The sequence below is a fragment of the Spea bombifrons genome, chromosome 4 (genome assembly GCF_027358695.1).
Source record: "Spea bombifrons isolate aSpeBom1 chromosome 4, aSpeBom1.2.pri, whole genome shotgun sequence".
Taxonomy (NCBI): Eukaryota; Metazoa; Chordata; class Amphibia; order Anura; family Pelobatidae; genus Spea; species Spea bombifrons.
Window position 1 is genome coordinate 67848081 of NC_071090.1, and position 23428 is coordinate 67871508.

At 41.3% G+C, this 23428-nt stretch overlaps 1 protein-coding gene across 1 annotated transcript in view; it reads right to left on the reverse strand.

Annotated features, from left to right (window-relative positions):
• Nucleotides 1-5815: 5815 nt before the first annotated feature.
• FBH1 (F-box DNA helicase 1) overlaps nucleotides 5816-23428 on the reverse strand; it is a 33328-nt gene continuing 15715 nt past the window's right edge. The window contains exons 10-21 of the mRNA XM_053462998.1: nucleotides 21635-21857; nucleotides 19021-19108; nucleotides 18090-18176; nucleotides 17320-17456; nucleotides 16619-16718; nucleotides 15792-15913; nucleotides 15255-15330; nucleotides 12116-12307; nucleotides 11650-11772; nucleotides 11156-11262; nucleotides 9824-9955; nucleotides 5816-6347 (exon numbers count right to left, since the gene is read on the reverse strand). Of these exons, the coding sequence (XP_053318973.1) occupies nucleotides 6177-6347; nucleotides 9824-9955; nucleotides 11156-11262; nucleotides 11650-11772; nucleotides 12116-12307; nucleotides 15255-15330; nucleotides 15792-15913; nucleotides 16619-16718; nucleotides 17320-17456; nucleotides 18090-18176; nucleotides 19021-19108; nucleotides 21635-21857 (1558 nt within the window). The 3' untranslated portion in view covers nucleotides 5816-6176. The remainder of the gene's footprint in view (nucleotides 6348-9823; nucleotides 9956-11155; nucleotides 11263-11649; nucleotides 11773-12115; nucleotides 12308-15254; nucleotides 15331-15791; nucleotides 15914-16618; nucleotides 16719-17319; nucleotides 17457-18089; nucleotides 18177-19020; nucleotides 19109-21634; nucleotides 21858-23428) is intronic.

The window sequence follows — 23428 nt, forward strand, 5'->3', positions numbered from 1 at the left end:
AATGTTTTTAAGAAGATACAGAAAGTAGAATGGTGTCATTTAGGTTTTGTTCTATCATACACTGTAATGCATAATTCTATCCCTGGGGTATAAATATTGATTATTTTCTTCCAAATTGCAGTTGTAGACCTTTCTCCTGTGTTGGACATCATAATGCAGTGTCGAACGTTGCAGATACAGAAGATGATGGTGTAATAGAGGAAGAAGTCCTGCTATAAAAATGACATAATAATATCCCATTCCATCCATGTATCTCAAAAGGTTGTCTTGGTACTCTTGAAGTCAGAAACTACAGAGGGAAATTGGTTTTGGTTGACTACAAATTTTTCCAAAATTACCTTGACAATTTTGCAGCCAAAGTAATTATAAATTAGCAAGTGAGTCTGTCATTAAATTTATTAACAAGCTGACTGCATTGGAGGGACCCGAAACAGAGGATTGCTATGGATAAGTGGAGGCCAATTGGGCAATTGCCTATAAGAACCATATCCATATTTCTTCTGGAGCAGCTACGTACCTGGAGTCCTTAATGGATCGGTGTTTAGAACACAGCTATAACGGACACTGTGTATAGGTGACCATAATGTTATCCCAGTTTGGAGGAATCTAGCTCAATAACTAGCCAAACAAGACAATATGTAATGAAGAAGCAGCCCTGCTTATAAATACCTTGTTATTTTGTGAGCCTTTTGGTTATATCATTTCCCCATGTTTGTACATTTTTCCATCAAGAGAATTGTTTACTCAGTATTAGGAGTGACAGAAGGTTGCACAAGACCTTAATACATTTTTATGATTATGCAAACTTTGGCAACAGATTCTGAAAAGCAATTGCTAGAATCTGTTCTAGTCAATACAACAAAAAGATCAAAGGCAGACGCATAATAAACAGCTCAATGTTTTGCTAAAGACTCTTATTGTCAGTGACGTTTCACACTCTAAAGACCCTAAAGGTTTTTTTTGCAATTTTAACCATATGTATGCTTAATCATAATTTCCCTTCTGTGTTTAGTGCACCACAACACAAATGTAATGCTTTGAAGGGCCAAATACTCCCTTAAATACTAAACTACTCATTTGTTTTAATTTGATGGTCGTAAGGCTGTGAAAAAGCCATATATTTGGCATTTTTTGTCACTGTTAAAATTATTTTTTCTTTTCCAAATTTTGACCTTTCCCTTTGGTGTCTTTATAATCATAAGATATTTATTTTGTAACCAGACGGTAAATCACCAAGATCCTTTTTTTTTTTTTTTTTTTTTTTTTTTCCAAGAACCTCCTGTGATCACACTCCAGTTGACCTGCTTGGTCTCTGTTATGAGACAGCTTGATCTCCCCACCATTTTATAATCCTCAGGAAATACCAGTTCTTCATAGTGGTCATTTGGGACTATTTTTACAGAATGTATTGGCATGTAGTAAGGTCATCAATGGGATAAGCTCATCACCAAGATGTATTATGCTCCTAGCAGACAGCTGTATGCTAAAAAACAAACAAACAAAAAACAAACAGAAAACCAAAGCAACAACGAAGATCAGATTAGTCCAAATGCTGATGTCACATTCAGTCCTATTCAAATGGACAGTCTTTTACACTTTTCTCCTACAGAAGCAGTTCATACAGTAGCTTGAGCCCTTATATAATGTTAATAGCTCGCAGACATTTTAGCATCCCAATCTCTGGCAGGCCACTGAAAACAAAATTTGCTACTGCAAATTGGTGTTTTAGGAAATCAGTTTGTTTTGTATCAAAACTGACCAAAATAATTTTGGATTATCTATATATATTTTTTAACCACAGTGTTATGTACAATACCATTGGTTATACATTATAATAATGTGTTATCTATAAGCATATGTGTAAATAAAACAGTCATATTTGTAACCATTGTAATTTTTTTGTCTTTGTTTTTATGCATTTGGAACCAATCCATGTTTTTGCAGGGCCACTCTTTAAACCTTTTTTTTTATTTATTGCTGTAGACCATTCCAGTGTTTATATATTTTATGTTTTCAGGCATCTGCATATTAGTCCTTTGTATGCCTTCTATGTCTGGTGTCAGCTCGATCTGCTAGACAACCACCCTAATGTCTTATTATACTATTTGTTTTAAATAATATAGTGGATGTCACGCACAGCGTATGGTAGAACCTGTAATCAGGTAGAACAGCGTGTGCAAGTCCAATAGACAGAACACCAGAGTCCAGTACAGAATAGCTGATGAGCAAGCCAAGGTCAGGAAGCCGGAAGTCAGGATCGTTGCAGGGTAAGCCGAGGTCAGGAAGCCAGAAGTCAGAATCGTCGTGAGGAAAGCCAGAGTCAAACGCCAGGAAATCGGTAACAGGAACAAGCCGGGTCGGTAACGGGAAATCAACAGGAACGCGTACTGAGAAGACACTATGCAAGATAGGTACAACCATCAGAAGGCAAAGCTGGAAGGTTTCTGAGGCTCTTAAATAGGAAGAGGAAATGCAGACATCAATTAGCGTTTTCCCGCCAAAATTTCAGAATGCCGTTACGTCACTTCTGGTCCGTGGCCATCTTGGGATTGGCGAGATCTCAGATTCCTAAAAGGACCAGTAGTACCGGCTGGTGCCATTAGGTGGCGTGCGGAAGAATGTGTACACGCGGCAGGACCGGACCAGGTTCCAGTAGGCGGGGGCTGCTGTGTGGAGTTGCGGGGTCTTCCCCGTCCTCGCGGCGGCAGAGGCTGTCTCGTGGAGGAGGGGGGTCTTCCTCTCCTCCGTGGCGGTTGAAGCTGCTGTGGCAGGGTGGGGGGGTCTCCCCCTTCTCCACTGCGGCTGTAGCGGCAAGGCGGGGGGGTCTCCCCCTTCTCCGCGGCGGTAGAGGCTGCTGCGGCAAGGTGGGGGGTCTCCCTCTCCTCCGTGGCGGCTCATGCCGCTGTGGTGAAGCCGGCGGTCTCCCCCTTCTCCGTGGCGGCTGAAGATCCGCGGACCCGGAGGAACCGGCAGCCAGGTACGTTACAGTGGGTCAGTGTTAATCACCCACCGGGTACTCCATCTAATTAAAGTATATGGAGAAATTCACTTATTTGCCAACATATATGGCTAAAAATAATGGTCAGCAGATAAAGGAAGCTTACTAGAACCAAACGAGATAATACCAGGTTATTATACAGGTTTTTTGTAGCATTGCTGGCTGTCCTAATTAATTAGGTATTCCACTTTTTTTTTGCAATGGTATCATTCTTTCTGTGATTTTTAATGCGGTGTAATTCAGTTGGTAAAAACCTAAGAATTAGCCATCCGTTAAATCTGTACTGTCCATCCCAGTGCATTAAATACAAGACCAACAAGAAGTTTATTTGTTTTATCCTTTTATTTTATACTGTTTTTTGTATTCTGATATTTGTATGTTTTTTTGTTTGTTTTTTTAACCAAATTTTGTTTCTACTGCTTTTGACACAATGGACCATCCTCTTTTTCTCTCAAAATCACAATATTGGTCTCTGTGACACTGCTCTCTATTAGTTCACATCCTACATTTGAGCATCTCACTCTCCAGTAAAGCTTCCCCTCCCCTTCCCCACTGTCGGGGGAACCCCAAGGCTCAGTTCTAGGACCCCTTCTGTTCTCATTTTACACTGCCTCACTGGGCAAACTAATATCAACCTTTAGCTTTCAATACTACTTGTATGCTGAAGACCCCTAAATCTACCTAGCCTCTCCCTCTTAGATCCTGTAACTAACTTGCCTCTGTCTCTAAATGGATGTCTGCACGTTCCTCCAATCTCCAAAACCGAACTTCTCTTCCTTCCCTCCAATGCTAACATTCTCAACGGTTTCCCTCAGTGTCAACGGTGAAATCATCTTCCCGTCCCCTCACATGCACTGCCTCGGTCACCTCCCATATCCAGTCTGCCTTAAAAAAAAAGCTGCCATCTACGACTTAAAAACATTTCCCCACATTAATCCCTTTCTAACACAAGCCACTAAGGCTCCCTCCTACCCATCGTGCCCCTCTATCAGTCCACGATAAATGCTGCCGCCAGACTTATATTTCTCACTTATAGCCTTCAGGATTCACTTAAAAATCCTGACTCTTACTTTCAAAGCTCTTCATAGAGAGTCCCCTACATACATCTCATCGTTCATCTTTACATACACTCCTAACAGTTCCTCTAATGATCTTCTTCCTCTCCTCGGATTTCTAAGTCTCATGCACCTTTGAAAGCTTTCTGAAGGGCTGCACCCATTCGCTGCTCTATTTTTGAAGGACCTAAGGGAGGGGGAAAACTCCTTTAAGACACACTTCTTAAAGGACGCCTAGAAATGTACACGTTAAATGCCCTTTCTACAATCTTCCTTAACTCCCATTTCCTAATTTCCCTCCTGCCTTCAATCATTATGCTAGTGTGGCCGGTCCTTCCCCGACCGTGGCACTTTCATGTGTAATATAGCTTACCCCATCTAGATTGTAAACACATTTGAATAGGGCCGTCCTTACCTCTTGTTTATGTACGTCAAATTATGTTATATACCACTTACGTCCTGACGTGTTTCCCCGAAATTCCCATGTATATTGAACCCAGCCACCCACCCCTCACCTTTGTGTATTGATTTATGTGGTGCTCCAACCACCCTGTTGTGTGCTTACACCCCCTAGCCACCCCCATTTTGTATTTGTTGTCCCAATGAAGCCCCCCTTTGAATATGGCTCCTCTTCCGCCTATTACCGCAACTATTTTTTTAATTTTTTTTTTAATACTTACGTTTTTGCTGCCATCCTTCACTGCTGCTGTGCTCCAACGTGCTCTTCTAGCTGTCACGAGGAACTGTTCTGTGTGACTCCGCCCCTTGAGCGGCACGCCACATTGTCGATGTCACGGAACAGGACACTGGGAGGCACTGTGCAGGAGCGCTGGCTGCTTATTGATTTTAAAGCGGCCAGCATGTCTTACCGCCACTTTAAGACTCACAGCCACATCGGCTACAATGGCATCTCTATGTGCCGGCCAGTTCGGCAGGCCCACCGCGGATGCTGCGGGCATTAAAGACGGCCCTGGCGTGGCTGAATTGGCCACTTAAATGGGCAGCCGTTTAATGTAGACTCAACTGCCCAGCCCGCCCCTGGCCGGTGTTCACGCACGGCGCCACCCAATGGTCATGCCTCAGCTTTGTCCCACCCCTTTTAAGACGTGGGGAGAAGTACTGAGGCACTGGGTGGCGCGTCAACAACGGTCCCTTTAACTTCATATTAGGCGCCGGGAGGAGGCGGGCCAGGTGCCGCTTTCAATCCCTGCTCACAGCCGCTTAGTGGCTGTTTTGAAGGTTGAGCTGCCGGCCCTGCCTATCACTATGTCTTATTTTTGGGGTATGGCTTATATTGCGCAAATGCTTGGGAATCCTGCTACGCTTATTTTATGTCTTATTTTCGGGGAAACACGGTATTTACCCATTGTGCAGCACTGCGGAATATGATGGCAATGCTAACATACATGTCTGTTCACAACAGTTTAGTACTAACTTATGACCTCACCAATTCTTTAATAAGCATCAACAAAACTTTCTATGCTTTTTATAACCTGTATTTTTAGTATGTGATTCAGATTAACTGCATAAGTTGGGTTCAACCCAGTAGTTGGGTTGCTGTGAGATGCAGCCAGTTGGGCTTGGCTGTGGCTCACGAAGAAAGGAATAGTGTGACCCGGTTCACTCACCACTAAGGTGTGTGTGTATCTGCATTAGCTCCACATTTCAAGGAATAAATACATAATTAGCACAGTGAAATTAAGTGTTTTCTTCAAACACTGTTTGCTGTTAGTTTAGACTCATTTGCAACATAGCTGTCAAATGCGATTTGTAAATATCTTCCATTTTAATATAAAGAATCTTGTACACAAAAATACACCAGCACAAGCTATCACAGTCAGACACTTTATATTCAGTTCTGTTTATAAGCCGTTATACACTTTTAATTGCGATCTGTCATAAAACATTTTATTTTTAGATAAAAATTTGATTTATATTGTCTTTTAGGCACTAGCCTGTTGAAGAAATGTGAAAGTTTGTAAGATGAGCACAGGATTAAAAAGAAAATCCCTTCCAAAATGTCCAGTTGTTAAATACTAGTTTCCAGTAGTACCAAGCACCATCTGGGCTGTTTAAAACGTGAAGGCTAGTGTTATCTTGCTGGGATGGAGACAAAAAGCTCATCAAATAGCTTGCAGTAATTGCTCGACATGTCTGGGCATCATCACGTTCTCCTGGTTAATTTCCATGGATGTCACCAAATTTGGAGATGCCAACAACTGCGTTATTGGACCCACTCTTTGCAGAACACATGAATGGCATATATAACCTCCTTTATCTTCTGTTTTGTCACTCTGTGCATAAATAAATAAAAATACAATGAAAGAAAAGCAAAATGCAATTGTTACAAGGAAACCAGAGAATAAAGTACCTGCATGGAAGGACAGTAGTTGCTTATCAAAGTCTTTCTGGAGCTTTAAGGGCCCTCATTCTGCAATAATGCCATTCAATGCTGTAAAAGCTATTATACTGTTGAGTAGAATCTGATCAGACATTGGCATGGATGAGCAACATGCTGTGGAACAATAAATCACAATATATTCCTGGCATACTGGGCTGGCCCATCATGAAAAGCTAGTACAAGATGTCAGGATGGAGATAAGCACCTGAAAGCAAAATATGCTTTTTTGAAATTACTTTTTATAAAATGTCGTTTGATTATTGGTAAAGATGGAATATTTAGAATTTAGCTGTCAAACTACAGTGAATGTGAGATTTTTTTCAAAACTTCTTCCTCTTTATAACAAAAATGCAAAGAAAAAACAGGCCAAATTCCACGTGTAGAGTTATACAAACAATAATAATAATGAATACTCCCCAATCAAAAGCAGCTTCCAATAACACTCTTCCTCAGGGTGTTTAGCAACACAATACAACAACCATGGGGCGCATATAGATGGGGAGAAAAAACAACAATAGTGCAATATGTACACACAATTGAAAAATGAATAGGGTATCGTTTCTATTGAATACACACATCGTTTGATTTTTTCTCCTGAAGAAGCCAACAGACTATTGGCGAAACGCGTAGAGAGAGCTTCATCATCATCACAGCAGCTGACTTGGGACTGTCTTTGTTTACATTGTGTATTTGCACACTATTTATATATAGCTGTGCCTCTTCCAACTGTAAGTATATCCAGACCTCCTGTTTTGTGATGATATTGCACCATTTTTGGTCTCCTTGTTTTTATAGATTTTAGAAGCCATTAAATTCTGCTGATATTCTACTGAACCCTTGATGAGCCTGCTTTTTCCAACTTGTTTGTGAGTGGATCTGTTACCCTATTCATTTTTCAATTGTGTGTACATATTGCACTATTATTGTTGTTTTTTCTCCCCATCTATATGCGCTCCATGGTTGTTGTATTGTGTAACACTAAGGCAATCATTTTAATTTTCATGCAATATAATAGATCCAGACTACAAGGCCCCATGCCAGACGAAAAAAAAAAAATCAGTTACATTAAAGCTCTCAAAAATAATTAATTATGTTGAACTTCTGTATAATGCAGCAACAGATACTTGTATTAGATCTGTAGTTAAATACAAAGATGCCTCTATGGATTTTGGAGAGCCAAAAGAGCTTGGCTGGTCCTGTATAAAGTTTAGTTAAGTTAAATCAATGAATTCTGGATATGTGCAGCTGCACGCTAAACTTTCATGCTCACGTAGCGTGCTGCCAGACATATCCAGCCACTGGCTGCACACTGCAGCAGCAGGCCTGCCTAGGGTACACCTATGAAAACAAAACCGAAAAGGGATGGCGCAAGGACACCAAGACTCGAGAAAACAACACACAATAGTGCAATTCGTAAAATGTAAGGATGATAAATATCCAATATGAGAAAAGATGGGCAGTCCTACCCATCTGTTTGTGACTGCAACTACTTCCCATTTTCGTTTTCCACTTATTTTACATATTGCACTATTGTGTAATATTTATTTTTCAAGTTGTCCCATTTCGGTTTTGTTTTGGTTGGTTTGGCCATTTGGGACAAGTGCATCAGTGGGAGGCTGTGGTTTACCAAGGAAGTATTTACATTTGATATTTATGTCCACACTACTTTTTCACACATTCACTTTTGGTTAGGGTACACCTATGTCTGGTATCCTTGCAACATGTTATGTCGAATATATTCACTAATTACCGTATTGGCTCGAATATAGGACGCACTTTTTCCCCCCACTTTAAGTCTTTAAAGTGGGGGTGCGGCCTATATTCGGGGTCTAGCGCCCGACGCCCGGGACATGCAGTCCCGGGCGCCAGGCAGGCAGCGGGGTTAGGATACAGATCCCCCGCAGCGGTGCAGGGGACCTGCATCCTACTCCCCGATACGCTCAGACAGCCTCCCCTGCCAGCACTTCCCACCGGCACGGGAGGTTGTCTAAGCGCATCGATGCGTTTTACCTCTGCCCCCCCCGGACTTACCGGAGCAGACTCCCGGGTGTCTTGCGGGGCCGGCGGGGGACATCTACGCAATACGCGTATACAACTTCCGGTGCCGGCACATCCAGTGCCGGCACCGGAAGTTGTATTGCGTAGATGTCCCCCGCCGGCCCCGCAAGACACCCGGGAGTCTGCTCCGGTAAGTCGGGGGGGGCAGAGGAGGACAGTGGCAGCATATCTCGGGAAGGGAGGACAGTGGCAGCATATCTCGGGGAGGGAGGACAGTGGTAGCATATCTCGGGGAGGGAGGACAGTGGTAGCATATCTCGGGGAGGGAGGACAGTGGCAGCATATCTCGGGGGGGCAGAGTGGCAGCATGTTTTTTTTGGTGTTTTTTTAAAGAAAAAAACTTTTTCTTTAAAAAAGCACCAAACTTTTAGGGTGCGGCCTAAATACGGGGGCGGCCTATATCCGAGCCAATACGGTATATATTTTAATATATACATCGATCAGCCATAACAGTATGACCACTGAAAGTTAAAGTGAATAACACCGTTAATCTTATCATGGCACCAGTCAGTGGGGTATATTAGGCAGCAAGTAAACATTTCCTCAAAGTTAATGTGTTAGAAACAGAAAAAATTGGCATGCGTAATGATCTAAGTGACTTTGACAAGAGACAAAATGTGATGGCCAGAGCCTCACCAAAACTGCAGCTCTTTTGGGGTGTTCCTGGTATGAGGTGGTCAGTACCAAAAGTGGTCCAAAGGAGGAAAAGAGGTGAACTGGTGCTCCCCCCCCATTGATGCAAGTTGGAGGGGGTGGTTAAGGCTGCCAGAAAGGTGCCAGAACACACAGTGCATCACAGTTTGTTGCACATGGGGCCCATGCTGACCCCTGTTCACTGCTGAAAGCGCCCACAATGGGCATATGAGGATAAGAGCTGGACCACAGAGTAATGGAAGTGTCTTGGTGCGTTGCTTACCTGGAAAACACATGGCACCATACAGGATTTAAAATGACCTGCTGCTAACCTCTTGCTGCCAGATACCAAAGCATACCTTTAAAGGCCTAGTGAAGTCCATGTCTGTACATTTCTGTGTTGTTTTGGCAGCAAAAGGAGGTCCTACACAATATTAGGCAGGTGGTGATAATAAACGTAAACATTTGATATTTGATTCCATCTCCATAAAAGTGGCCAGTGGCCTTGGCCGATTACATTGAAAATGTGTAAGTAATGTTTTTGATGAAGTTAATGTTAGTTAGAAAAAAAGAAAAACTGCTTGTTGGTTCAGAAGTTGCTTTCACACTTTTGCTATTTGGTTATTTAGTTTGCCCCTATTTCTGCAGAGAAACAAGCGGTTAAACAATACTACTTACATAAACAATTGGCAGCTTTTTCATAGTCAAGACAGAGTTTTCAGGGATGGTGTTGTTGCATTGCTTGAGAGCACATGATATGGGACCCTCCTTTAACGCTTGGCTCGTCGGCTCAGCTCTGAATAAGTATTCCTGAAAGAAAATACAGATCCAATTCGAACTATATAAAACAAATCAGTGGAAACTCCAATGCAAGATTTAATAAAGCGTTTTCAAACACAGGTTAGCTCACTATATTGTGTATCAGTTTCCAGCAAATCCAGTTCTGCTTAATTTTCTAGTGATGCTCTAACTACTAAAGCCATTTCCTAAGAATATATAGCCATAATATGCTAGGATAGCCAACATGTTCATGCTCTAATCAGGCCTATATAAACACTCTTTAATGCAGAAGTCCTACGGATGGAAATATTTTCCTCCTTAAATATAGAATACAGTACAGATCTTGTGGCTGGTATGTGATATTTTATGCGACTTTCCTCTGCTCAAAATACAATGAGCCCATCTACTCAACTACAAGCTGCGAAAGAAGCCCATTCCTTCATAAACCTTCATTAGCCAGAATGGTTATTAAGACTGAGCTATTACATGGTTTATTACAGGCAGTATATTAGGATCTCGGGGCATTTTGCGTCAAGTTAACCTTGTCTGGCATTTTGGAGGAAATTTGACAGCAAGTTACGTCTGTCGAGATGCAGATCAAGAAGAAAGAGAAGAAAGGAGAACAAGAAGACACGGAAGTGTCTGGTTAGCAGAGAAGGTAGGGAGACATTCAGAGAGTATGAGAGAGAGTCTGAATGAAAAAGAGAGCGAGTGTCAATGAGTTAATACGTGCGTCAGACAACAAATTCTGTCCAAAACAAATGGGCAGGAAGTTTGTAAAAACAAACCACAAAATGTCACCTAATTGCACTGGTGTTTATGTTGGAGAATATTAATGGGCCAAAATGCTCCCTTACACATTGCACCTTTTTTGTAATAGCGTCTCTGGCAGAGAAGGAGTTTTCTGCTGTTGAGGGATCTTAGGAAAGGATTATGAGGAATGCCTGAACCGCTGTTTAGGGATTCAGTTGCTTATATTATAAATAATGTACTCAATGAGGGCTTGTTACATTTGTTCATTCAACTCGCAGTCAAGCTGTGTCTGACTGAAAGCAGTGAAATCAAGTTGTCTTTCAACAGCCAAAACTCCCGAGTATCAGCATTGCCATTGCAAAGCAGAGGATTTAAAATTTTGTCCCTGGGACCCATGTCCTGCGGGGATGTAATTAAATACCCTACGCCTGCTTACAAATGTCTAGGTATGATGACATAGCTTGCCACTAAACTTACCCCCGCAAGAGTCAAAATATTCTCTACGTTTTTTGTTATTATAAGATGTGTTTTTGCACGAGTTACTGCAACGTAAAGTAAATTCCATTCATCTTCCAGTGATAAACCTGCCACAATACAAAAATAAAGTTAGAAATTAAATAAAAATAATCTATATGACGGACAGGGCTTTAGAGATGAGTGAAATCTAACCTTTGGACATGGTGGAGTGAGAATAACCGCATCTCCAATAATGAAACATTAACACTTCCTATTTACAACAAAACAAACATAAAAAAATACTTAGGACTGCAAACTAAATACCTATTGTACACCAATCAAAGGTCTGTAAACTAATTGACAGCACTAATTCTACCTCCCGTGTTATACTGTAAACTGTAAAGCGCTAAGTAAATCTAATAACAAATAAATAGATATACATACAAAAAAGATTCATAAACGCCTCTCCTTATAGAATCTAGCCACAAAAGCAGTAAACAGAATTCAAATTTTACCTAAGGGAATCTGCTGCCCTTCCAGGTTGTGTCTGGCTGAGGGGATTTTCAAAAAATCATCTGTTATTAGTACAGTGTCAAACTCCAATCCTTTGGCTTTATGGACTGTACCTAAAATATAATCTGATAAAGCACCATATTAAACAGCATGTCTAAAAACATATTGTAATCACATAAAAAGGACAACACCATCTGGCCATTGAAGCGTTTGGCCATATGGGCCTGAGCCAGAAAGGCTGGTGTTTATATATTTCTGGTCACCTAATGTTAAGGAAATTTAAGAAAATAAACAATTGGACCATTATTTGAGGTGAGACCATGTTCCAAGATCTGGTGACTCTACATTTACTCTACTGTTGAAAAGAACTTACAAAGCCATAGGTTACAGGTAAGTATTTCTTTGTTTTTAATAAAACAAAATAATTTATGAAGTGCATTAGTGTTTTTAAGTCGGCAGTATCCCCACCTGCAGATGAGTCTGTGTGGCAGCTTCGTATCCTCTTCACAAGCTCAGGAATCCGGACGTTGTATTTTTCAACAATAGCAATCTTAGACTCCAGTTCTCGGTCCTCTGAACTTATTGCGTATTTTTTTAGGGCGGAAAATCCTCCTATCTTAGCCCACATCTTTATGGATGCGTCTTCAATCTGTAGATTTTCTTTTGAAAGAACCCCCCACATACACAAAATCTGTAAATCTTATAGCATTATATATGTGTAGAAGTATAAAAATGTCATTAACTCTTCAGTAGTCAAGATGGAACAGGAACACATTGCAAACAGGCAGCCAGCCATGTGCCAACATAAAATTTGTTGACAGACGCAGTGCTGTGAAAAAGTATTTGCCCCCTCCTGAGTTCTTCTATTTTGCATATTTGCCCTAACTAAAATGTTTCAAAACATGAAACTAATTTTAATGTAAAAGATAACCCAAGTAAACACAAAATGTAGTTTCTGTGGTGCTCATGTTTAGCATCAATTTTCTTCGTTCTCAGTTACTGAACCCAAACAAGTTATATGTTGTTGTTTTCTTGATAAGAAGGGATCGTATCATATAATGTATTATAAAACACACACACACACACACACACACACACACACACACACACACACTGCACTTACTTTGACTGTATCCCACTGGTATGTTGCAAATTATCTTTACTGGGAAGCATTATACTTATTTTATGAACTCTGCTTTATAGATACATTTTTGGATTCAGACTAATTATTGTTTGTATTATATATATATATACTCAAAAATCAGAGTTTGGTTTACAATTCTCAAGACCCTTTATTATACCTTCAATTATTCATTATGAATAGAGGGGCCTTACCATTTATATAAAATTATTTATTTGGTACCTGTACGATAAGCTCTGCTAAATCCTGAGAAATAAGACGTTATAATGTGGTCCATACCTTTATTCCCATTTTTAATAGAAGCTTAACGTAAACTAATTTCAACAACACAGAGAAAACCCCTCCTTTAAACAAATGATTACTGTCCAAAATCTGCTACCGAAAATTCCATTTCTGTTATTGCCAAGTATGTATTTGGATTAATAATTACAGTATCTCACAAAAGTGAGTACACCCCCTCACATTTTTGTGATTATTTTATTATATCTTTTCATGCAACAACACCGCAGAAATGACACGCTGCTACAATGTAGTGAGTGTACAGCCTGTATAACAGTGTAAATTTGGTTTTCCCACCAAAATAACTCAACACACAGCCATTAATCTCTAAACCATGGGAACAAAAGTGAGTACACCCTTAAGTGGAAATGTCCAAATTGGGCCCAATTAGCAATTTTCCCTCCCCGTTGTCATGTGACTCGTTAGTGTTACAAGGTCTCAGGTGTGAATGGGGAGCAGGTGTGTTAAATTTGATGTTATCGCTCTCACACTCGTCACTGGAAGTTCAACATGGCACCTCATGGCAAAGAACTCTCTGAGGATCTGAAAAAAAGAATTGTTGCTCTACATAAAGATGGCCTAGGCTATAAGAAGATTGCCAAGACTCTGAAACTGAGCTGCATTACGGCGGGCAAGACCATACAGCAGTTTCACCGGACAGGTTCCACTCAAAATAGGCCTTGCCATGGTCGACCAAAGAAGTTGAGTGCACGTGCTCAGCGTCATATCCAGAGGTTTGTCTTTGGGAAATAGACGTATGAGTGCTGCCAGCATTGCTGCAGAGGTTGAAGGGGTAGGGGTCAGCCTGTGAGTGCTCAGACATACGCCGCACACTGCATCAAATTGGTCTGCCTGGCTGTCGTCCCAGATGGAATCCTTTTCTAAAGATGATGCACAAGAAAGCCCGCAAACAGTTTGCTGAAACAAGCTGACTAAGGACATGGATTACTGGAACCATGCCCTGTGGTCTGATGAGACCAAAATAAACTTATTTGGTTCAGATGGTGTCAAGCGTGTGTGGCGGCAACCAGGCGAGGAATACAAAGACAAGTGTGTCTTGCCTACAGTCAAGCATGGTTGTGGGAATGTCATGGTCTGGGCCTGCATGAGTGCTGCCGGCACTGGGGAGCTACAGTTCATTGAGGGAACCACGAATGCCAAAATGTACCATGACATACTGAAGCAGAGCATGATCCCCTCCCTTCAGAGACTGAGCCGCAGGGCAATATTCCAACATAACGACCCCCAAATACACCTCCAAGACGACCACTGCCTTGCTAAAGAAGCTGAGGGTAAAGGTGATGGACTGACCAAGCATATCTCCAGACCTAAACCCTATTGAGCATCTGTGGGGCATCCTCAAACGGAAGGTGGGGGAGCGTAAGGTCTCCAACATCCACCAGCTCCGTGATGCAGTCATAGAGGAGAGGAAGAGGACTCCAGTGGCAACCTGTGAAGCTCTGGTAAACTCCATACCCAAGAGGGTTAAGGCAGTGCTGGAATATAATGGTGGCCACACAAAATATTGACACTTTGGGCCCAATTTGGACATTTCCACTTAGTTGTATACTCACTTTTGTTGCCAAGGTTTAGACATTAATGGATGTGTGTTGAGTTATTTTGAGGGGACAGCAAATTTACACTGTTATACAGGCTGTACACTTTACATTGTAGCAGAGTGTCATTTCTCCAGTGTTGTCACATGAAAAGATATAATAAAATATTTACAGAAATGTGAGGGGTGTACTCACTTTTGTGAGATACTGTATACTAAATGTATGGACCCTGGGAAACTTCTTTAGCAGGATCCCTACAAGAAGGCTAGGCCATTAAGTAACTCAGGAAAATAAATTATTATAGGTGCAAAACATGTATTTTATGATGTAGAACAGTGTATTTCTCAGGTGAGGCTAAAAACAAAAGCTTAAGAAAAGTTGATTTAAATTTGAGAAAGCCTCATAAATGCATTAAATCAACATAATTATCAATGAAAATCTATTTTCAATGTACTGAAATAGTAAACAAGTATTTTTCAGCTGCTACGTGCTTTGGTTGCTCATAACCATCTTTCTTCAGTGAACTCAGGGGAGTAAATTCTTGAAATCGGAAGCACATTTTTCAAGACAAGGCAGATGCAGCTGAGCTAGTGCTGTCCATTTTTTTTTTATTTTTTTTTTTTAAACTTACGTCTTAGTCTCTCTTGTACTGGTTGAAGGAGTTTCCAGATGTCATAGATTTTGTTCAGTCCAAACTTTTCAGGTCCCTAAAATAGTAAAAAAAAAAACCAAAAAAAAACAATATAACAGTTACAAGTTCAACTTGTAACAGCAATGTACCGTATTGGACGAATTACAGGCCGCACGTTTTCCCCACTCTAAGTTTTTAAAGTTGCTGCCGTCAATTAATGGTAGGCAGCAGTGAGGTTGTGTTCACTGCCAGTAAAAGGAAGATCAATGATCTCCCTCAACGGACCCTCCTTTTCCAGCTCCAGGCGGCCCAGTTCACTGCAAAGAAGGTGCCCCCAACTGATCTGCGTCCTAGGCAGACGTCTACCTTGCCTTTAGGTAGCTGCGGCACTGTTTGTTTGTCCAACTAAACAGTCCTCCTAATAAACTGAAATACTTAACATACCACTCTTAAAACTATCATGACGGAAGTATTATCTAAAACTTATATCTTAAAGCTCTTACTCAGTATAGCAATATTTTAATAATGAAAACTTACCCCAATAATGTGAATTGTAGATGGGAATTCTCCTTCAGTTAGTCTCACCGCTTCATCAAAGATAGAGGAATTTGTTCGGGATAAGATTGCAAATTCCCTTGAGGAAGTTCCTAGAATGGTTCCTAGAAACATGATATTTTTAATACAAAAAATCCAAAAATATCCAAAATAAAATTGTTACAGGGATAATTACCATTTTGATTTTACTTATATTTCATTCACTTTTTTTTGTTATATTAACTAGTCAGGTGATTAGTCACTACTTAATTTCTGCTAAAAACCACAACTCAATTTGTGGCTATGTACGTATGGCTACAACGAATGCGTTTGCTTCTGAAAAGGGAACCGAGAGGGATCTCAAATACAAATGGTCTGCAAAGCGATACTATGATCCTAGCAACTTTTTTGCACCAGCATTGCTCTTTTTACATAACCTCTAATGAGAAGATATTGCTTTCTATTGTTAAAGCAACAATTGCATGCTAGTCAGATTTCTTAGTAGATCTTAAACACCAGCAAATTGTGAAGAAAATATTCAAGATACCATAATTGTGAGTACAGATATCCACTTTCACGTTTTAGGCTCTGCCATTTAAAAAAAAAAAAAAAAAAAAAAATACTAGTTCTATAAACGCAAAATATGTAATTTACCAGACTTTTACTCTAGCATAAAATGTATTACATGAAATTAACACAATGCACTAGAAGTAAAGCATTTACTAACATAGTAATACAACAAACAGGCATGTATCTTACTGATGAAACTTGATAGTTTGCACTTATGTAACAAAGAAAGACAGCATACGGTAAAGGCTCTTAATAAGTACCTTTCTGATTTTCTCCAACTAAAGTTTTATGTCGCAATTTCTTGCAAGCATCAAGAATGGTGGCACCAACATAAGCTATTTCAGCACCAAATCTGAAGCTCTGATGAACAAAACAAAAGGAAAAGTTATTATATGCAAGATTATAAGCTTGCAAGCAGGGCTCCCTCCACCTAATGTATTAGTTAGTCTGTCAATTCTCGTCTTGTCATACCCCTTGAATATACGTATCGTAAGAAGCACTGCATAAATTGTTGGCGCTATATGCATAAAACATAATAATAATAATAAGCAATACATTTTTCCACATGATGATGTAGGCTAGTTTGTGTTGGCTGGTATGAAGCTTAACACAAAATGGGAATACTTGAAGATAAAAGAAAAAAAAGGAACACCTTGAAAGCTTAACTGACTTCATATCTCACTCTATGAACCTTGGTGTCACCACCACAAAGCCACAGCACTAAAATCTACTAGAGACCTAAAATGGTAATTAGGTTTTTCCAGTGTAAGTTTTCTTTTTTTGGTGGCCGACGATGCTCTGTTACATTTTTACAAAAGCTCCCATGCTTGTCTATACGCTCTACTTGTGTTTACTACGTGTTTTTTACAATGGAAATCATGTTTTAAATTAAGTATTAATGTTGACCCTCACCTAAAATTATATTGTCCAATAATGAATTCAATCCCATGCACACACTTACCTGAGTGAGATAGTAGATATGAGTGTGCGGCACCTCACACAATGCATTGACAGCTCCACGGAAGCTATAAATCTGCTGGTGAGGATCTCCAACAAAGATCTTCCCACAAGTCTGGGAAGTCACGACCTGCATGATAGCTTCAACCAAAGGAGACAATTAGCAACATAATCTTGCAGGGTTATTAAATAAAATGAAACCATTTTGTTTGTTTGGGAGGTAAAAAGCCACATTTGGGAAGTGCGCATTTTTTAAGCTTAGTCCTACAGCCACCATGTCCTATTTGGGACATCTTTGAAGCAACTCCTATGATTTGATGGAGTAAATTGAACTATTTTTGAAAATCAGACACCCCAAGGTATTTAACCCTTTCCATGCACTAATTTTACCAACCTTTGTTAAAATTTGTGGTGGTATTTTTTGTGGGGTTCCCCCCACACACACATTGTACTTCAGGTATGAATTTACCACTCCTGGTATATGTAACTGTCAAACACCCCCCAATATGTGTTCAGCAACATCTCTTGAGTATAGTGATAGCCCCATGCATGGGTCTGTCTGGTTGTTCGGGGAGCTAAAAGGACATTTGGAAAGTGCACTTTTTCCCCCATTATGGTCAGTCTGTGCCTATGCTCTTTGAATCCGGCCACTCCAATTTACCCCATCAAATCATTCATTCATTCATTTTTTTCCTGAGCTTGTTTAATCATTGGTTGTTAACTGACAGTTTTTGCATGACGTGCCTGGCGTTAAGGGGTTAAGGTTATACTTACAGGGTGTGCAGTCCTGAGCTTCATCTACAAAGATAGCATCATAATAAGAAAGATCGGGTCCACTTAACTGCCAGAGCTTCAAATACCCTGGAAGAATAAAGTAACCCAAAATATAAATGACATCATACATATGAACCAAAATTATATTTAAATGACACCCAATGCCATACATAAGAGATAATAATCAAGACAGAAAAGAATAAAAAGGCAACACTTCTATAGCACCACGCAATCCCAAAAGAATTAGAAAGGGTCAATACGTCTCACTGTATCTGTTTAACAGTCCTGTGCCAATTGTCTTTAATCAAGGAGAGAAAAATAGGTCATGATGTTCCCTGATGAAATTCCCACAGAGCAAAAACTGCAGATTAACTTGGCAAGTTAGGTTAATGGCATTATAACTTAACTTGCGTTATATCAAATGATTGGGGGGGCACATTCTTACAATAAGAAAACTTCAGACTATCACAAATCCCTGTGGATTTAAAATCTTTGTTACAACAATGCATTCGTTTTTTTTGTTAAAGACTAACAATCTTATCTATATTAATATTTGTTTTGGGGGGATTAACCTACAAAACCAGCTCTAAAAAAGTAAAAAGCATAAGGATTTAAGTTAGCTTTCTCTAAAGAAAACATATTTGACATTATGTATATGTGGACCTGTGATGATTTAATTTTATCCACTACCTTTTAGTGACTTCTCACTGAATGTCACTATCTTGTCCACTATTCAATCATCTATGGTATGTGCTATTTTTCTATAATATACAACATTTCCAGCCTTTGTCTTGTTGCTTTCCTTTATAAGCATGTCAGTATCCTTCTTTAGTCCTCGAAATAATAATAATAAAATAATCTCCATCACTACTAACTTTAAAATGTCAGATATGCAACTAGGTTTAATTACAATATGGATAAAATAACATACCATCATGCGTCATTTTGTAAGCAGATTGCCTAGTTGTTTCCAAACGTTTCATTTTTTCCCAGATTGTCTCTGCTTGGCTCACAGCAAACTATAAAAAAAGTCAAGGAGGCAATTAATTATATTAGGGCTGAAACAACTAATCGATAAAATTGATAATCGATAATGAAAATCGTTGTCAACGATTTTCATTAACGATTAGTCGAATCGATTTTTATCGATTTTATCCTTATATAACCCGACCTCAAACAGAGATCGGATTATAACACTAGAATCCAGATCCCCCGCAACGCTGCAGGGGACCTGGATTCCCCTCACTGTCGGCCGGTCTCTCACTTCCGTCTCTCTCCCCCCTCCCATACACCCCTCTGACTCCTCCCCCTTCCCATACACTGCTCTGCCTCTCTCCCGACTCCCTGGTATTGTGTGAACCTCCGTTGCTGACAGGCACTTTCACTGCAGCTTCATAGAAGCCTCAGCATTAGTGAAGGGCAGTAACGGAGGCTGTCTGTGCGCATCGTGCAGACCCCCCACCTGCATCGCACAGACAGCCTCCGTTACTGCCCTTCACTTACGCTGAGGCTTCTATGAAGCTGCAGTATAAGTGCCTGTCAGCAACGGAGGTTCACAAAATACCAAGGAGTCGGGAGGGAGGCAGAGTGGTGTATGGGAGGGGGAGGAGTCAGAGGGGTGTATGGGAGCCACCCTCCCATACACCACTCTGGCTCCTCCCCCTCCCATACGCCACTCTGCCTCTCTACCCGGCTCCCTTGTGTCTTGCGAACCTCCGTTACTGACAGGCACTTACACTGCAGCTTCATAGAAGGAGGCAGAGTGGAGTATGGGAGGGGGGAGGAGGCAGAGTGGAGTATGGGAGGGGGGAGACAGAGTGGAGTATGGGAGGGGGGAGGAGACAGAGTGGAGTATGGGAGGGGGGGGAGGCAGAGTGGTGTATGGGAGGGGAAGGAGGCAGAGTGGTGTATGGGAAGGGGGAGGAGGCAGAGTGGAGTATGGGAGGGGGAGGAGGCAGAGTGGTGTATGGGAGGGGGAGGAGGCAGAGTGGTGTATGGGATGGGGAGGAGGCAAAGAGGTGTATGGGAGGAGGCAGAGTGGAGTATGGGAGGGGGGAGGCAGAGTGGAGTATGGGAGGGGGAGACAGAGTGGAGTATGGGAGGGGGAGGAGACAGAGTGGAGTATGGGAGGGGGAGGAGGCAGAGTGGTGTATGGGAGGGGGAGGAGGCAGAGTGGTGTATGGGAGGGGGGAGGAGGCAGAGTGGAGTATGGGAGGGGGAGGAGGCAGAGTGGTGTATGGGAGGGGGGAGGAGGCAGAGTGGTGTATGGGAGGGGGGAGGAGGCAGAGTGGTGTATGGGAGGGGGGAGGAGGCAGAGTGGTGTATGGGTGAGTTATAGTGGTGTATGGGGGGTATAATGAATTTCAGGGAGGCAGAATGGCATATCTGGGGGAGTTAGAGTGGTGTATAGGGGAGGTAGAGTGGTGTATGGGGGGTATAATGAATTTCAGAGTGGCATATCTGGGGGAGGCAGAGTGGTGAATCAGGGAGAATTTCAGGGTGGTGCAGGGCATTTATGGGGAGCGGAGTGGCATATCAGGGTGCACAGTGGCATATAGGGAGGTATAAGGCATAAATGGGGGCGAGTGGCATATTGGAAGTTATAAGGCATATCAGGGGGGGCATAAGACATATCTGGGGGAAAAAGGTATATCAGGGGGCTCAGTTGGATATCACTGGCATATAAGGAGTGTAAGGCATATCGGGGGCACAGTGGCATATCAGGGGGCACAGTGGAATCTCTGGCATATAAGAGGTACAAGGCATATATGGGGCAGAGTGGCAAGCTGGGGGTCAGATGTGCATAAGTGGGGGCAGTTTGGTAAATAAAAGAAAATATAAACAAGGCTTTTTTCTCAGTTTTTATTAAATATGAAAAATAGTTAACATATGAATTAATATTTACTAATAACTTTGTATTAAAACCTAGTTTGAGAAACACTGCGTTTGGGTTCTTGTAGCTTTTATTATTACGTCAGTAAAATAAGAAGGTGAATAGCGAGAGGCCATTGCAATAAAGAGATGAAAGTGTTAATTGTACGTTTTTTATTACATTATTTTAAATAAAAAAAAATTGCATTTTTTATCCGATTAACTGAAAAAATAATCGGCCAACTAATCGATTATTAAAATAATCGTTAGTTGCAGCCCTAAATTATATGAACAAGGAACAGATCGACCTTAAATCAGGTTATAAAGTTGTAAAGAAATGGTATTCCTAGCACTGTTACGCTCATCTTTGTGCTGAACTAAAACAGAAACATCAAACATTAGGCCTTCAGCTTGTCTTTGTTGGTGGCTTTCTTATAAGGTCCTAAATCATGGTACCAGATGACACCAAAACAACAAAATGACAAAGTATACCCTCTTATCACACTCTCACCTTACTTGTAGTCTTTGAAAAAATCTCTTAAAAATCACCACAGGATAACTGGAGCCACATTACTGACAGCAAAAAGTTTGATAAATCTGCATCTTCAACATTAAACAAAGCACTGATGAATTTAATATACTTTACATTTCTGAATCTTTGTCATGGTACTCACCGATTGTAATTCTGGTGTGACCAGAGATTTCGCCCCATTGGTATTTATATACCAAATGGGGACATGTTCTCTTTCAATTGATTCCTCCGCAGACGAAAAAAAAGTCTCCAATGTCTTCGCTACAAGTTTTGCCCGGATAAAACCTCCCTGACCCTCGGGAAGTACACAGTTAATGGCGTATGCAGTTAGTTTAAAGGGGTTCAGTTTCTGCTTTTGCCGATACCTGGAAGCGTTAAAGAAAAATATAATACAGGGTTGGCCAAACTGGCTTAATAGACTTCAGTTTTTCAAAGCCGCATGACATGCACATTTTGTTACAAAAATTATATATAAATATTAAGTACATTCATATTTTTAGATGTAGTTTATAAACTCAATACATGAATAATATAAATGTAATATTCATATGTTTATCTACTGACACTAGAGGTCCCCTTTCCCGCAGGTGTTTTTTTTCTTCATCTGTTTCTCCCCCAGGATCCTTTGAACAGGCCTTCTGGAGCACTTCCTCAAAACGGTAGGGATTCACGGGGAAAGAGAGGTGTAGAAGCACTTCACTTCGTCGGCAGTATTCTGGCTTCTAGGAGTACTTCCAGAAAGGCGTATACCACGGTGTACACCGATAAAAGGAATGGGGGAGAGGAAATGTGAGGATTCTCCGCTGTTTGAGGAAGTGATCCGGAAGGCTTGGTCAACAGAGCTTATACTTAGAAGAAGCAGAGGAAGAAAGAAGACAAAAGAACAAGAAACGGGAAGAGAAGAAGCGGGAAAGGGAGACAGGGACACAGAAATGGTCAGCTTGAGAAGGTAGAGCGAGCATGTTCGCATTTGCAGGAGGTCTGCGTGAACTGCCTCGAAAATACGTTGGTCCAACCAACATAGTTCCTAGAGTCACCCTACCCCTCGGCTATTATTGCCCTGACTCCCAGAGGACTATTCCCAAAAGGGCGACCTGATCGGAGCACGGACAGGCTCCGGGGGCATTTCACTCACGTCACTTTCCATTTTCTCATACTGGGTTCAGGTCGCTGTTTTGTGAATTAGCAGAGGGCTGAGTACATCGACCACCAAGTAAGTTAACTCCGAAGGCCAGAGGTACCTAGGACTGTTTCCTATGGAACTGTTTGCGGCTACCACCTCGTGGGCGGTCCACTGGTTCTTCCACTCAGTGGTCCCGGGACTTTGCTGGACTCTAGGACGTCGCTATTTTCACGGATTGTGCCCCTCAGTTAATGTTATCCCGTGAAATGAAACCCTTTATAGCGTTAATAAAAATTTATTTTATTGCCTTATTTTGTAAAAGTTTGCACGCGGCATACTAAGGTCTGAGAGATGTAATAAAGACAATGCGTGCTCTTTATCTCCCAGACGTAGAGGTGCCGGTGTCCTGTTGTATTGCCCCCCCCCTTGGTGTCCCTTCCTATAAAAGACGATACTTGACCCATAATTAACAGTTTTCCTTTTGTTGTACTTAAAGACTAATCATGCCTGGCTATTTGGGTACTGGATAGCCATATCCCTTTACTTTGCTTGGGGATATTGCCTACAGATTGCAGTGGGTTATGGTCCTGAAGGGAGAAGTCGTTCATGGCGGACAGGGACAACCTGAGATCCCTGGTCGGTCCATCACAGTTCCGACAGCCGCACATTACATGTAAAACCATGCGGCTTGTGAGCAGCAGTTTGGCCACCCTTGTGCTATTACAAATTTAATAGTTCTGTTGCTAGCTCTGCTTAAAACTACCATCACATTGACCATAATAACCGTTCCCTCTGCTCTGGCACGAAGCATAT